The 17680-nt window shown below is 42.1% G+C and overlaps 2 protein-coding genes across 2 annotated transcripts in view; one reads left to right on the top strand and one right to left on the bottom strand.

Moving 5' to 3' along the window:
- The window catches only part of LOC311101718 (hypoxia-inducible factor 1-alpha-like), a 35289-nt gene extending 32714 nt beyond the window's left edge, over positions 1 to 2575 (top strand). The window contains exons 12-15 of the mRNA XM_084142885.1: positions 48 to 178; positions 573 to 684; positions 820 to 943; positions 1131 to 2575. Of these exons, the coding sequence (XP_083999011.1) occupies positions 48 to 178; positions 573 to 684; positions 820 to 943; positions 1131 to 1192 (429 nt within the window). The 3' untranslated portion in view covers positions 1193 to 2575. The remainder of the gene's footprint in view (positions 1 to 47; positions 179 to 572; positions 685 to 819; positions 944 to 1130) is intronic.
- A 5121-nt stretch (positions 2576 to 7696) lies between these two features.
- LOC311101397 (sushi domain-containing protein 6-like) lies at positions 7697 to 14556 on the bottom strand. Its single transcript, XM_084142530.1, has 5 exons — positions 14349 to 14556; positions 12094 to 12200; positions 11264 to 11470; positions 9390 to 9531; positions 7697 to 8935 (listed from the first exon to the last, which is right to left on the bottom strand). Exons 2-5 carry the CDS (start codon positions 12185 to 12187, stop codon positions 8614 to 8616), a joined length of 765 nt encoding a protein of 254 aa, XP_083998656.1. The 5' UTR covers positions 12188 to 12200; positions 14349 to 14556; the 3' UTR covers positions 7697 to 8613.
- Positions 14557 to 17680: the final 3124 nt, after the last annotated feature.

Consider the following 17680-nt stretch of genomic DNA (forward strand, 5'->3'; position numbering starts at 1 on the left):
AGGGAGGCCATACCTGTGATTGAGCACTCTGTCTCCTGTGCTGGTAGGACGTGGAAGTGATTGATCTGGACATGCTGGCGCCGTATATCTCCATGGATGATGATTTCCAGCTCAGCGTCCAGCTCCCTGAGACCTCTGAGAGCCCCTCCCCAGAGCCCCCCCATGCTACCAGGAAACGGTAACAATCTACTCTACTCTACTGACCCACTGCTGTCTGGGTCACACCAGTGAGAGAGACAAGATTGAGCGACAGTGGTGTTGGATGTTTTGGAGTGACATTGGTATGGGTTGTTTTGGAGTGACAGTGGTGTTGGATGTTTTGGAGTGACATTGGTATGGGTTGTTTTGGAGTGACAGTGGTGTTGGATGTTTTGGAGTGACATTGGTATGGGTTGTTTTGGAGTGACAGTGGTGTTGGATGTTTTGGAGTGACATTGGTATGGGTTGTTTTGGAGTGACAGTGGTGTTTGGTGTTTTTGAGTGACAGACAGTGGTGTTGGATGTTTTGAAGTGACAGACAGTGGAGTGACAGTGTTGCTGAATGTTAATGTTCCTCACTGTAACTTCCACAGGAGTCATGAGCAGGATGAAGACATGCCCTCCCAGCTGATGAGTCAGGACAAGAGACAGAGACACTCGGTGTCCCCCATCAAGCAGGAACTGCTTCTCCGCTACACCCTGCTGGTGAAAAGGGGGTTTAGGGTTGGGGGAGGAGGGGTTTTAGGGTTGGGGATAGTGTATAGAATCTGTTCAAGGCATCATTAAAATGACTTAATGCACAATGATGTGTTATTAAAGTTGAAACGGTGTGTGTTTCAGGACTGCCTGGAGGATGCAGACAGCCCAGAGATGGAGCTGGGGCCACGCCCCCGCAGGCGGAGCCAACTGCTGACGGACAGGGACCCCATCCTCGGGGAAGCCCAGGGACAATGTGACACTGCAGGTACAAACACACGTCATGGTACTACTGTATCTTGGGCAAATATTTAGGCTTCATGTTTGGTATTTGCATACTATGTCATATTGTACCTACCAAATTCACTCTTGCTAATATCTACCGAAATAGGTGATGATGACCAATCCACCTCAGATCTCCTCCTCTTCCCCTTCTCTCTCATGTTCTCCCACAGCCTTGATGAGGGACCTCTTCTTGTCCCGCCCACCTGACCCCCTGACCTCCTCTCTGACTTGAGGAAGCAGCTGCCAATCTTCCCCTGCCAGCTGGGGCGTGCTGAGATAACGGAGCCTCAACAGGATTCACACACTCCCCAACCAGACGCGTCATTCTCTCTGCCAGCACCTCCAACTCAGAGACTTCCTCACGCTTGCCAGCCATGTCAACAACAACAGCCTGCTATGGTTTTCCTCCTTTTCTCTCTGAACCACTCTTGCATGTCTCATGGAGTAGGTGGCAGTACTAGGTTCAGCTCTCCCCCCCCCCCCCACCCTTTTCTCATTTAGGGTTGATTAAAGTGTTCTCCTCAGTTCTTGTGAATACTTGTAGACTTTAGTCTAAACACTACACTTGACCCAATGGTGCTTCCGAGGTCAGAACAGACTCAAAAAAACACACACACAAATCAAGCCTAAGACGCATACGTCCAGTATGTCTGACAAAGTGGTGTTTTAGAAACAGTGATGGCCCTTCAGTTGGTCTACTGTTCTTTAGTACGTTATGTGGACCTGGCAGTCTGGACAGGACATTTACCTTTATTATTATGATATTATTATTTTGTAACAAACGCACAACGGTTATAGTATATTCCAATAATACCTCAGAACGATCGCCAGTGGCATATATGGGTCATTTTTATAAGAAAGGATCAAATTAATTACTAACAACACAAGCCTTTGCTATTAAGCAGTTGGACGCAGGACTCAGGCAGTTGTGTTACCTCAAAAGATAATCTGTATGTCACATACTCCTCGACTGTCATACAAGGGCTCTTTGACTGCCATCTTTTTACCTAGTCTTTTTATATACTTTACATTATAGACTTTAGAAAAATATGATGTATTAAATGAATGTTTTGTATGCTCGCTTATGGAATACTATTCTATAAGCCGCAATGTTTTTGTTGCTTTTATCATGTATTTCTAGGTGGTGCAAGATGATCATCTTGTCATATTCAATCAGTAATTATTTCTTTTCGGTTTATGGTTGCTATTTTGCAAATCCAGTGGATAAATATCTGATATACACCTTTTGTGCATTCATTTCACACACTGTAGAAATGATTACTTAACATCTTATCAATTACTCCCCCATTGTTGTCTTTATTATGAATCTATCGTTTAAGAATAGGAAAGAGATTGAAAGATAATTGGTTTGAAGCACACATAGGACTTATTTTAGTTGCATGATTATAAGATTATTGCATTTGCAATAATTTAATGATCCTATGGTGGCTTTTGTGGCATTAGATTAATCTCCATAGATTCATCGGAATGTATTAGTTCCATTTATAAATTTGCCTTTTATCATATAACTTTAATTTTCAAGGACTAGTGTTTGTCTGTACTGTTTTGCATTGTATGTATTATTGACTGAATAAACTGATATAGACATAAATGCACTTTTTATTCAAGAGGATTTAATGTAAAGAAATACTGCCATCTTGTGGTGTTTATGGTAGATTCATTTTTTCGTAGTGCAGGTTGCTGCCTGACTTCCGATTGCATCTTGTTGCTTTACTTGATATTCAATAATGCTCCTTTGTTTCCCAAAAATCCCCCTTTCTCTCTCTAAAGGGCAAGCTAATCTCGGAAACCCAGAACTAAAATCTCAGTTATGTTACATGTCTGTCCACGGGAGATTAGGGCACTTCTGACCTCGTTTTATTCAGGTAATGTCAAGTTTATGCAGGGGAAGTAGAACATTTTCCAAGTGTGTGTCATTAGCATAACACCCATATCTATAATGGCCACAATATTTCACCACAGCTACAAAGTAACTGGCACTTTAGAGCAGGGGTATCAAACATACGGCTGTGGGCCAGATCCGGCCCAAGAGGGGTCCAATCCAGCCCGCGGGGAGGTTTGAGTAAAAAAAAAAAATATATATATATATATATATATATATATATATATATATATACAGTACCAGTCAAAAGTTTGGACACACCTACTCATTCAAGGGTTTTTCTTTATGTTTACTATTTTTTACATTGGAGAATAATAGTGAAGACAAAACTATGAAATAACACATATGGAATCATGTAGTAACCAAAAAAGTGTTAAACAAATCAAAATATATTGGAGATTCTTCAAATAGCCACCCATTGCCTTGATGATAGCTTTGCACACGCTTGGCATTCTCTCAACCAGCTTCATGAGGCAGTCACCTGGAATGCATTTCAATTAACAGGTGTGCCTTGTTGATTTGTGGAATGTCTTTCCTTCTTAATGTGTTTGAGCCAATCAGTTGTGTTGTGACAAGGTAGGGGGAGTATACAGAAGATAGCCCTATTTGTTAAAAGACCAAATCCATATTATGCCAAAAACAGCTCAAATAAGCAAAGAGTCCATCCTTACTTTAAAACATGAAGATCAGTCACTACGGAACATTTCAAGAACTTTGAAAGTTTCTTCAAATGCAGTCGCAAAAACCAAAACCATCAATGATGAAACTGGCTCTCATGAGGACCGCCACAGGAATGGAAGACCCAGAATTACCTCTGCTGCAGAGGATAAGTTATTTAAAGTTACCAGCCTCAGAAATTGCAGCCCAAATAAATGCTTCACAGAGTTCAAGTCACAGACACATCTCAACATCAACTGTTCAGAGGGGACTGTGTGAATCAGGCCTTCATTGTCAAATTGTTGCAAAGAAATCACTACTAAAGGACACCAAAAAGAAGAAGAGATCTGCTTGAGCCAAGAAACACAAGCAATGGACATTAGACCAGTGGAAATGTGTCCTTTGGTCTGGAGTCCAAATTAGAGATTTTTGGTTCTAACCGCCGTGTCTTTGTGAGACCCAGTTTGGGTGAACAGATGATCTCTGCATGTGTAGTTAATATACCATTTAGCAGACGCTTTTATCCGAAGTGACTTACAGTCATGTGTGCAAACATTTTTATGTATGGGTGGTCCCGGGGATCAAACCCACTACCCTGGCATTACAAGCGCCATGCTCTACCAATTGAGCTACAGAGGACCACACTGTAAAGCATGGAGGAGGAGGTGTTATGGTGTGGGGGTGCTTTGCTGGTGACACTGTCTGTGATTTATTTAGAATTAAAGGCACACAACCAGCATGGCTACCATAGCATTCTGTAGCTATACGCCATCCCATCTGGTTTGGGCTTAGTGGGACTATCATTTGTTTTTCAACAGGACAATGACCCAACACACCTCCAGGCTGTGTAAGGGCTATTTTACCAAGAAGGAGAGTGATGGAGTGCTGCATCAGATGACCTGGCCTCCACAATCCCCCGACCTCAACCCAATTGAGATGGTTTGGGATGAGTCGGACGACAGAGTGAAGGAAAAGCAGCCAACAAGTGCTCAGCATATGTGGGAACTCCTTCAAGACTGTTGGAAAAGCATTCCAGGTGAAGCTGGTTGAGAGAATGCCAAGAGTGTGCAAAGCTGTCATCAAGGCAAAGGGTGGCTATTTGAAGAATCTCAAATATAAAATATATTTTGATTTGTTTAACACTTTTTTGGTTACTACATGATTCTGTATGTGTTATTTCATCGTTTTGATTTCACTATTATTCTACAATGTAGAAAATAGTAAAAAATAAAGAAAAACCCTTGATGACCCTTGAATGAGTAGGCGTGTCTGGACACTCCTACTCATTCAAGGGTTTTTCTTTATTTTTACTATTTTCTACATTTTCTACTACAACCTCAATCAGGGCTAAACACACAATCATTACTCAACTGATTCCAGTAAATAGGTCAGTATTTCTGCATTCCTCATAAGCGGTTTATGTACTTTCCATTTGAACACAGTCAGCAGGCTTGACAAGTTAAAGTGAGTTTATATTGATTTTTTAAAGTCTACTCCACTTCCCTCACACTGCCATGCCCTGGCCATCCTGCTTGTCCAATGTTGTTAGAACTTTAGCTCAGGCAGGTTAAAGGGGCAATCAGCAGTTGCTACATCCATTGTTGGACTCATAAATAAATGATATGTACCTGTTGGTTCTTGAAGAATATAACTTATGAGTTTAGTTCAACTGTCATACCCATCAGAACCCAAAATATAAGGGTCTCTATTCAATCTGTAAATTGAAACGTTACATATTCCGCAATAGAAATAATAAGGTAATTTGCGATTGAGCCGACATATGCAGCATTTACCGTGAATGCAGTCTCTTCTTTTGCGGAATCTATAATGCTTCAGCTTTACAGATTGAATACAGCATAAACTTGTTTGGCTAAAACTATTCATCATGACCAAAAGTATGTGGACACCTGCTCGTCGAACATCTCATTCCAAAATCATGGGCATTAATATGGAGTTGGTCCCCCTTTGCTGCTATAACAGCCTCCACTGTTCTGGGAAGGCTTTCCACTAGATGTTGGAACATTGCTGCAGGGACTTGCTTCCATTCAGCCACAAGAGCATTAGTGAGGTTGGGCACTGATGTTGGGCAATTGGGCCTGGCTCACAGTTGGTGTTCCAATTCATCCCAAAGGTGTTCGATGGGGTTGAGGTCAGGGCTCTGTGCAGGCCAGTTAAGTTCTTCCACACCGATCTCGACAAACCATTTCTGTATGGACCTCGCTTTGTGCACAGGGGGCATTGTCATGCTGAAACAGGAAAGGGCCTTCCCCAAACTGTTGCCACAAAGTTGGAAGCACAGAATCGTCTAGAATGTCACTGTATACTGTAGCCTTAAGATTTCCCTTCACTGGAACTAAGGGGCCTAGCCCGAACCATGAAAAACAGCCCCAGACCATTATTGCTCATCCACCAAACTTCAGTTCTTTACAGTCGTTACAGTCCCGTTATGTGAGCTTGTGTGGCCTACCACTTCGCGGCTGAGCCGTTGTTGCTCCTATACGTTTCCACTTCACAATAACAGCATTTACAGTTGATCGGGGCAGCTCTAGCAGGGCAGACATTTTACGAACTGACTTGTTGTAACGTTGGCATCCTACGACGGTGCCACGTTGAAAGTCACTGAGCTCTTCAGTAAGGCCATTCTACTGCCAATGTCTTTGTTTATGGAGATTGCATGGCTGTGTACTCGATTTTGTACACCTGTCAGCAACGGGTGTGGCTGAAATAGCCGAATTGACTAATCCACATACTTTTGTATATACAGTCGGACGTTTACATTCACCTTAGCCAAATATATTTAAACTCAGTTTTTCACAATTCCTGACATTTAATCCTAGTAAAAATTCCCTGTCTTAGGTCAGTTAGGATCACCACTTTATTTTAAGAATGTGAAATGTCAGAATAATAGTAGAGAGAATGATTTATTTCAGCTTTTATTTCTTTCATCACATTCCCAGTGGGTGAGAAGTTTACATACACTCAATTAGTATTTGGTAGCATTGCCTTTAAATTGTTTAACTTGGGTCAAAAGTTTCAGGTAGCCTTCCACAAGCTTCCCACAATAAGTTGGGTGAATTTTGGCCCATTCCTCCTGACAGAGCTGGTGTAACTGAGTCAGGTTTGTAGGCCTCCTTGCTCGCACACGCATTTTCAGTTCTGCCCACTAATATTCTATAGGATTGAGGTCAGGGCTTTGTGATGGCCACTCTAATACCTTGGCTTTGTTGTCCTTAAGCCATTTTGCCACAACTTTGGAAGTATGCTTGGGGTCATTGTCCATTTGGAAGACCCATTTGCGACCAAGCTTTAACTTCCTGACTGATGTCTTGAGATGTTGGTTCAATATATCCACATAATTTTCCTTCCTCATGATGCCATCTATTTTGTGAAGTGCACCAGTCCCTCCTGCAGCAAAGCACCCCCACAGCATGATGCTGCCACCCCAGTGCTTCACGGTTGGGATGGTGTTCTTCGGCTTGCAAGCTGCCCCCCTTTTTCCTCCAAACATAACGATGGTCATTATGGCCAAACAGTTCTATTTTTGTTTCATCAGACCAGAGGACATTTCTCCAAAAAGTACGATCTTTGTCCGCATGTGCAGTTGCAAACCGTAGTCTGGCTTTTTTAAGGCGGTTTTGGAGCAGTGGCTTCTTCCTTGCTGAGTGGCCTTTCAGGTTATGTCGATTTACTGTGGATATAGATACTTTTGTATCTGTTTCCTCCAGCAACGTAAGTGTATGTAAACTTCCGACTTTAACTGTATAATGTATAATTTTTATATCATGGATGGTCAGTCCTTGCATCCATAGCTCTGTCTATGAATTTGAGAGTGGTTACATTTCTCCAGCCCCATCCCTCAGCTTTTTACCGAAATGGGGGTGGACTTTGTTATTGTTTCAACTGCTGATTGCCCCATAGAACTTTAACTTAATTATTCAACATGGAACAACAAGATCTGGTTATTAGACTAGCTCTGTCTGTACTGTGTCCCAAATGCCACCCTATTCCCTATATAGTACACTACTTTTGACTAGGGCCAATAGGGCTCTGGTCAAAAGTAGTGCACTTTATAGGCAATAGAGTGCCATTGGGGTGCAGACTCTGTCTCAGATCCACCATGTGATCTACTTTCCTTTGACAAATTCGTCCCATAACCGAGTAAGGCCAAGAGGTTTAACTGTTAGAAACAATGTTGACTTTTAATCTTCTGTGCAATACAATTTTACATTTACATTTACGCAATATTATGTAAATCTTACATTACATACATCCATTTCATTTTTTCTATTGGAAAGAAAAAGAGAAACAACTACATTCAATGTCTATAACAAATAAGTACATCCCGGGGGTTTCTGCCCCCCACCCTCCCCAAACTCTCGTCAATCATTCAAAGCAGATAGAGGAGAGGTGAAAGGTGGGAACATGGCGGTGGAGGAGAGAGGGGTTGGTGCATACTCGGCGTGGGGTACGCTTGGCATGGTGGACGGTGTCAAGTGCGTACGTGGTGGGTGTAGAAAGTGAAACTCTTCCATGTGGTCAGTCAGTCACCACTCCCAAAAATGCCAGTCAAAAATGGACTGGGTTGTAGCTAGAGCTCAAAATATGTTTCAGGGTGAACACAGATTTTACTCCTAAACTGACCAGCACATGTGATCTCTGTGTACACTGTTCAGTCGCCTGCTGGTTTCCATAATCGACGCTACAACTCTGCCATCATCGCAAATCATAAACCAACAAGAAGGAAAGTAACCTCCATTTCCACTCTCTCCAGCTGGGTTTACCCACAGTGCACAATCAATCAGTCACAATAGAGACGCGCAGGTCCCTGTTATGTAACACTAATGGCATTACCAAAGTCACCTCAACAAACGAGGCTCTGGTCCCATCACTGATGGGATATAAACCATGTCTCCATGGCAGGATACATCTCATAACATTACAAACAGCCAATCAGAACTGGTGTGCTATGTATAAGGTTGAAACCTGATAAGAAAGTGGATTCATGCTGGTAGGCTTGAATCTATATAAGTGCCTGAGCACATGATTTTACTAATCAGTACATCATTGGTAGGTGACACAAATACGCCAGTCACTCAAATGTCCTTGTCATCGGAAAGTGCAACTTGTAAGGCCCGCACGTCCCCCTCACTCTGACCCTCTCTGGGATGGGATTCGATCTCCTCGTAAGGGGGCGGAAGGATATCGGGGCTTTGATTGGATTGATGGATACGGTGACTGGAATCTGATTGGTTGTGAGCTAATGATGGACCTGGAGCCTCCTGGGCCAATAAGAGCTGGGTGGGCCCTCTGCAGGGGGGCAGGTGTTGCCCCCAGCTCCCATAGACAGCCTCCTCATAGGTGGGCAGAGACACAGGCAGGCCATCCACCACCAGATCCATCTGGTCAGAGGAGCGCCTGCTGAACAACAGTAGAGAGATGATCAGATGACTTCAGGGACACAGCACTCACACAGTGGGTGGAGTTATCTACAATCTAACAGACACTACAGCTATGAAACACCCACCATTGATGATAACAACATGACTATAACATTCTTCCTCCTCCTCTTTCAGCTTTCACTCATCAGATTATAAAGGTGCTTTCATTACAGGATGTGATGCCTTTCCAAGCCTCTACTATTCAAAGCCACTACAGCGCTGTAACCATCCCTACAGAGCAACACACCTGGTTCAACCAAACATCAAGACCTTGATTAGCTGAATCAGGTGTGTTAGTCCTGGAACAAAACCTACATACACTGTAACGCTCAAGGACCAGGGTTAGAAGTGACCACACTGCTATAGAGGATCCAGTCATATGAATATAGCTGTGTGAGTGACAGGGATAAGAGCCAGTCATATCCACTTACCCGTGTGAGTGACAGGGGAAAAGGCGGGACTTAATCACCAAGCAGGCCGTGGTGGTGAGGAGGAATATGGACACGCCCACCGCCGTCGTGGCAACATTGGGGAGTGAGTGGGCCACCTGTTCCTCATAGTTAACATTTCTGTCTGAGAGAAAATACAACACAAACAATCAACACACACACCCATCAACTACCTACAACACACTTAGCTCTGGTCCAGGGCGTTAGCACGCACTAACGCCCCCGAACGCGCACTAACGCCCTGGACCAGAGCTATAACACACTCAGCAAACACATTCAGTAAGTACACACATCCTTTTGATGAAACACACTACTGACACTCATATTGACAGTATAATACAGGGTTTTGCATTTGTTGGTGTGGTTTCTTATATCCATGACGCAGTACATTTCCGTGAGGTTTATTACGGCAGAGGAAAGAGACTGGTTAGTTGGTGACTTTGTTCACTTCCCGTTTCTTGATGCTGGTTTCCTGCCTCGATGCAGCACAGGCCGAAAGAGGAAGCAAGAGGCTCGGCTCTATGACTCTAAAGTAGGATGTTAAGAATCTGCTGTCGGCTTTTGCATCTCACATACACCAAGTAGGTCATTGTTACCACAAAGTCACGACCGTCAAATGTTAGTAATTGTTAGGTGTCTGAGTTCATGCATTTACAAAGTCGGTGAGTCATTTAGTACAGGGCCTACCTTAAATCACACTGCAACCTTAAATACCTAACACTTATCTCATATCAGTCACTCATGGACATACTCCACACACACATGCTCTAGTCCAGGGATGGGCAACTGGCGACCCGCGCCTCCTTTTGTAGGACTGCGGATCCATTTCCCAAAATACAAATAAACACAAGGTCCAATTTCGTGCATCAGCAGTTTTTCTCTTGTTATGTCAGTCACTGATAGTCACTCAATTACCCCATGTCAGCTAAAATGTTTTAGAATGGTAAGTTAGTCTAGCAGCCAGCTATCTAAACTTCTAGTAATCATGGTAGAATTTCCAACCGGTGGGCCCCCATTGATTTTGTTAGTCACTCTCACTCAGATATCATTTTAAAAAATTCTAAATCTTCTCTCCGCCCCATGGCAAAACATGTAGAATTGCAGCAAACTTGCTTTAAAACTGCAACATTTTATCTGCGCCCCATGGCAAAATGTGTAGAATTGCAGGAAATGAACTCTAAAACTTCAATGTTTTCTCTCTGCTGTCAAGAGGGGGGCCACGAAAATGTTTTGCTGTCAAGGTGGGGGCTAGGTCCGGCTCTGACTGCATTTGTGGGTACCGGTACCCCCTAGATAATAGATACAGGATGACTCTGTACTGCTACCCCCTAAATAATAGATACAGGATGACTCTGTACCTGTACCCCCAAGATAATAGATACAGGATGACTCTGTATCGGTACCCCATAGATAATAGATACAGGATGACTCTGTATCGGTACCCCATAGATAATAGATACAGGATGACTCGGTACCGGTACCCCCTGTATATAGCTTCGTTATTGTTATTTTATTGTGTTACTTTTTATTTAGTTTTTTACTTTAGTTTATTTAGTAAATATTTTCTTAACTCTATTTCTTGAACTGCATTGTTGGTTAAGGGCTCGTCAGTAAGCATTTCACGGTAAGGTCTACACCTGTTGTATTCCGCGCATGTGACTAATTAAATTTGATTTGATTTGATTTGGTATGCAGACCCGCGAGCCACTGCAGCTCTCATGATGAGTTCAGATGTTATTGTGGCCCCCACCCCAATCAAAGTTGCCCATCTCTGCTCTAGTCCATTACACTAGGGGCAAAGGTTTCCCCCTCCTCCCCCTTGGCCGTGGTGACTCAGTACAGTCCACTACACTCACCTCGCGTGGAGAGACAGGTGGGCATGCTGGGGATCCATTTGCCGTGGTGGCAGTGTAAGCTGCGCACCGTCTCTTTTGGGATGGCATAGCCGGGCTCACAGAAGTAGTAGATCAAGCTCTTCTGGGGGAAGCCTCGGCAGGGGGAGGGGTTGCAGCGGAAGCCCCCATGTTCTGGCACCAGAGGGTGGGTGCAGTTCCCTTGCCTGCCTGCGGATGAGGCATACAGTTCAGTTGTTAGACTTTATTGTTGAATCTAACCTGCAGTTAATGCATCTCAATGCTCTGTGATTCAGGTTTGGTATTTGCTATTTTATTAGGATCCCCATTAGTTGTTGAAAAAGCAGCAGCTACACTTCCTGGGGTCCACACAAAACATGAAACATGAACATTAATAGACAAGAACAGCTCAAGGACAGAACTACATCAATTTAAAAATGGCACACGTAGCCTACATAGCAATACATACAAACTATCTAGGTCAAATAGGGGAGAGACGTTGTGCCGTGAGGTGTTGCTTTGAAGAGGGAAAAAGCTTTTGTTAGAGACTTTATTAATAGATACAGTAGTTTGGATGGAGTAAGGCAGGTGGAGTCTGGAAGGAGGAGTCTTACAGGTCAGGGGAGAGGGCTCAGTGTCAATGCAGCATGATGCAGGTTGTATGTCCAGATAGTTAACTAATTAGCTCTTACAGATATATTACAGCTTTGGGTGCAGTTGTGACTGTTTCAACAAGTGCATGGTGGTGCAACTTGGATGCCTAGCAGAGGTGATGACCATGGGTGGGCAGTTGTAGGTGGTTGGGGTGGGTGGTTGGGGAGGGAGATGGGTACCTGTGGTGAGGTCTAGAAGGGTGACCAGGAGAAAGAGGCCGTAGCCCAGAGTGATGTGTCCACACAGCCATGGAGACACCCGCCGCACAGACATCAAAACAGTCTTCCTGCAGGCGCAAATAAACAGAGGACTCAGTGCCCTGCAGATAGTCATGCACACATATATGCACACACAAATATCTAATCATGCACATGGAAAGCATCCCCTTTTGCCGTAACAAAGGCAGGGGACAGCAGTTCACAACTGCAGCTACCATAAACACCCACAGCCTGACCCTGAATGAGTGAATCAATGCCTAACCCTGTAACCTTTCATTTCCCAAAACTGAAACTAAACTTGGGTTATTGTTTAACACCTGACATTTACCAACATTACTTAAATGACTGGTAGTGGTACGAACACAAATGCCATGGTGTGGTGAGTTTCAGAGTGCTTTCATATTGGGGGTAGTGCCAGTCATCTCTGCAGCAGGGGAGGTCCCTGCCAACACCATGTGTGCCTTTCTCACATAGCCTACATGTGTAGGATCTTAATTTGAGGCAGTTTGCTACAGCAGGAAGATAATCCTGCAGCAACATGGAATGTAAATTATTATGTGTATTATAATTTATGGACATTTTTGTAGGGGTTGATAACATTTTCGAAAGGGAAAATCAAGTCTGAATGTTTTTTCCATGAATTACCAACTTCCAAAGCCTTTTTAAACCTCAAATACACTACGAATGTTACATTTCCTGTATTGCTGGAAGGTTCTCCTGCTACAGGGTGATCAAATTAAAATCCTACACCTGTATCTGCTGGCTCCCCTTCCTCTGCGGAAGCATAGTTCCCGCTCAGCCCAGTCAAAACTGTTCGCTGCTCTGGCACCCCAATGGTGGAACAAGCTCCCTCACGATGCCAGGACAGCGGAGTCACTCACCACCTTCCGGAGACATTTGAAACCCCACCTCTTTAAGGAATACCTGGGATAGGATAAAGTAATCCTTCTACCCCCCCCGCCCCCCCCCCCCAAAAAAAAAAAATATATATATATTGTAAAGTGGTTATCCCACTGGCTATAGGGTGAATGCACCAATTTGTAAGTCGCTCTGGATAAGAGCGTCTGCTAAATGACGTAAATGTAAATGTAAAATGTATCAGGCAGTGAGCTGTGACCACAATGGGTGGCATCTTACTCACCATCATATTAAAAGATAACTTCTGTTTTGCACAAGCTGTGAAGTATGCCATTATACATTTCTCCAGCTCCATTATAAAGCATTACCTTAAAATGCAACACTATAAAATGAAATGTAATAAGTATGTATCAATACATTCACTAATTTGGACACAATAAATTGTCAACAAATCTAGTAAAAAATAATCGTATTTTTCCACTGTATGGATTTGGTAACAGTTTTATCTTCTGTGTGCCTGTAATGATTCCCATGTTTGATATGTTAGTTAGTCAGTAATAACCCGTGGGTTAAATGACTTCTGCTATGTGGTACTTTGCACTTTCTGCTCTGATTGTCAAACTACTCAGCTGCATCCCTTTGAGATGTTACTGTAAGTGTCATTCATGGTGGAGGACTGTGACACACAGTGACACTTTTCATGCCATCCCACTGATCCAAGAGGAATAGGCATGCCTTCTGTGGCTATACCCACATCACATCCCAGAACTGATATATGATATGACTCACACTACTTATGTCTTTGTGTTGTCATTGAAATTATGACATATAATCAATGGGGATGTTATGCGTCCTATCAAAACACATCCAATCACAAATTATAAGGAAGGACCTTGTAGCCTACGGCAGAATATAGTAAGCAAAAGCTATTGTGTTCATCAAAACCAGGTAGGTTCATAGAAATGAGGCTAGTGTTTGTGGAACGTTCATGAGAAACCAACTAAATAGCCTACTAGCACTCGCTGAACATAAATGCGCAACGGAGCTGAATGCACAGGTGCATACCCAGAAATCACCAGATCCCCCCAAATAAATAGAAATGCCAAAACTGACGCATGTAAACATATCCTGAATGCTATATCAAACCAGTCTAATTGAAAATCACAATTTTCTCTAGCCGACTAAACTCAAATCCCAATAATTCAACAAATATTCTTATAGCCTACATCAACACTCTGTCCTACAGGCTAGCCATATCCTACATCTCACATGTACTATTATTGGGGTTAAACTGTTTAAATCATGTTGGGGAAAAAAGACTTGCCTAAAGATAACATCTCACCAATAAAGCTACTCACCTGTATAATCTAGATATAGGAATATTCCGTCCAAGGATTAGTCCAAGATGGAATAAAGAAATACTTCCCCGTCTGTTTGATGTACGATCCGCTCGAGATTAATACCTACTTTTTTTTTATTCGGCAAATGTCCTCTAGATGAATGGGGCATATAGCAACAAGTGGATCTATTTCACAGCCGCTGACAATTGAATCATCTCTCAGCTGTGTTTTTGACAGGAACTGAGAGACTTATCATAGGCTGCGTCCCAGACTACGCGCGCTGGTGACATTGGTCGAGTTAGTTTTGCATGGCCTGGTGCCCGGGGTAGGCGGAGTTGCTCATTTTAGACCATTCCATTGGTCCTTAAACGAAATCTCCAGCCCCCCGGGGCACCGGGCCATGCAAAACGGACACCACCACTGCGTCTTCACACAAAATCCCCGCCCTGGAGCACGCGTCCGCTGGACCTTCATATTCTGGAAATTCAAGCTCCATTTCGCAAAGCTGTGAATATTGAACTTTCAGTTCACCGCAGTATAATGAGCGGTCATTATTTTGGACCACGCTTTTCAAAAATCCTGTTTACAACAAGACTGTCCCCACAATGGTCGCCTGCTAAGATGAGTGAAGTGAACAAACACAAAAAGTATACAGTGCAAGGCCAGATGATACAGAATCACATCAGATAGAATGACTTGACGGAAGTGCTAAAGATATAGTGCCGAGTGTGCCAACGCAACATCATTTAGTTCCTTCCGGAGATACATTAATATTGTATTATGCAATATTTGACCTTATCATATTTCTTAAATGTATCAGGTTGATAAACTATAAACGTCTGGCCGTACCTAAGACACAATATAACTTACTTATTAGCAGTCAACCACCTATAGTCCCAGCCCATACCTTCAAGTAGATGACGATTTAAAACCACATTCATAGCCAAATGATATCATTCATCAACATCATCATAATGATTCTCACACAGCCAAAGGCCAAGTCTAACATCATTCATCATGATATGTGCTACACTGAAAATAACTGGGATGCAACTATTAATGTGTCACTAAGACCATTAATAACCAACTGTAATGTCATGAAGTTACCCTGTCTTTCATTTCTTGTAAGGCAGCACAACTTCAAAACAAGTTAATTTCTGGTACCTCTCTGGCAGTGGCATGTACAAGCCATAGTCGAAACTCTACACAGTATCTGATGATAGTCATTGATATATCCCTCATTATATCCTTTCTCACCACCTGTTAGGGCTATGCCTGTATTGTTGTAACCCTATCTGTAGGATGTATTCCTTGTTGTCACCACACTGATGAAGCCATGTCGGGCAAAACTATCCTCATTAAAGATGGAATATGTTCTCCTTTTTTCACTGCGAATACTGTGTGCGGACCTCATAAGGGGTTGGGTTAAACGCAGAAGACACATTTCGGTTGAATGCATTCAGTTGTGCAACTGACTAGGTATCCCCTTTCCCTTCCTTATGTTCCTTTTTGCAGTCACTGATAAAGCCACACCACTCTATTTACTATTATAGCATTTTTTTTTTTTTAGCAATGAGCAAATGAGTACCATCTGAGGAGACAAAGGCTATTGCTGTAACAACTGTTGAAATGGTTGACATCATCAATCGTCACACAATACACAAATGATAAGGCATGACAAAAGTTACATTTTAGAAAAACTGTATTTGCAAAAGATATTGAAAATCTGCAAATAATCGTTTTTTTTTTTTGTTTTTTTTTACAATAACCAGTGGAAATTCAAAAATCCAGGGGGGTTGGAACTCTTCAGAAAAACTGTAAACTATCACAAACTCAACAATACTGATGCATAAATGATTTAGCGTACAAGAAAGTGTGAAACATTATCATACAGACAAGTTGGAGAAATTCACACAAACATATTTCCAAGTAGGCCAGTCAGTAGTCATCACAGCTCCTAATTGGAATTTGAGCATTCTCTCAACAAACACAAACCAGCGAGAACAATGATGTGTTTACGCTGAGGCACTAGACTCCTGGAGATGAGTAAAATCATTATATACATTTGCAAATAACCGTAATTGTAAAGAAAGGGAATCATATTAATAATGTAATTTTTCTGAACGTTAAGGCATTAACACACAAAAAACGATAAAACTATGTTAAGCCGTTCTAACCTTGACAGCCATTCATTTAAGTAGAAGCTACAGGAATGTCAAATACCAACTGAGAAATGTACGTGATTGGTTTCATACAAGCCACTGCAAACTGTAGTAGACATGAGTGAAACCAATGGCGATTGAAATCTTATCTAACATGTGGGGGTTAATGAGATGCTTCAATTCTGTAGTTTGAGGAATGAGAAGTCTATAGATTTCTTTTGCATTCATCGTTATACAGTATTTGATAAAAAACACAAAATACCAAGTGTGTGCCATCACTTCATGGTACTTATTAGTTAAGTGATTTAGAAATATACATATGCAAAGATGGATTTAATGAGTATCAAAATAGGATTTGTTTAGAAAATTAGTTTGTTGTCGTCAAAATGCTACACAATTATAGTTACAAAACTTTGTGAGCAATGAAAAGTGATCAGTTTAGAATATTGTTGCAAAAGCATTACTCCTACTAACTTTGATTGTCATTCTTTCAGCCCATCTTTTCACTCAGTTTTGCAAAACTAAACTGGAAGAAAAAAAATGTTTTACACAGGAAACAAAGATGGATCACAACTTATTCAGGCTTGCCAACCATCATGTCACTTTTAACAGACTTCCACTAGTCTTTTGGAAATATGGAGTATTGTCTCACATTTAAATTCAACCAGACTACCCTTTGAGCATCAGTAAAAAGAATTGAAATGGTTTAAGTGAGTGATTAATAAAATATGATTGTAAAACAATTAGTTAAATCTATATTTAAAATACTCAAATTTACTCCAAGCAAGTACATTTGAGACAATGTTAAAACAGTACACTAGCCTCTGCGCTGACACTTCAACTCTGCATCTAAATACAATACTTCACAATGCAGTGTTAGTGTCTACTTATGGAGAAGTCTATTCTGATTTCCCAACTGAAAATCCGAACAGACACATTGGCTACTCTTTGCTGTGCACTAAGGCCTCATGGTCTTTGGATGCTCTCTATGGTGCATGGACATGTGCGACTTCATCTTGCTACTCTAGAATTGGAGGGGGAAGCTCAGAGTAAAATGGGAAGAAAATATGAATAGGGCCCTATAATATCTGTTAAGATTGTTTTTCCCAAAGGATCACACTTTTAAAATAGAAAAACAACAAAATGCTTAAACCACTTCAGGAGACCACTTTTGAGGTCTGGGAAAAA

Source organism: Coregonus lavaretus, assembly GCF_964263955.1.
Source record: "Coregonus lavaretus genome assembly, chromosome: 26".
Classification (NCBI taxonomy): Eukaryota; Metazoa; Chordata; class Actinopteri; order Salmoniformes; family Salmonidae; genus Coregonus; species Coregonus lavaretus.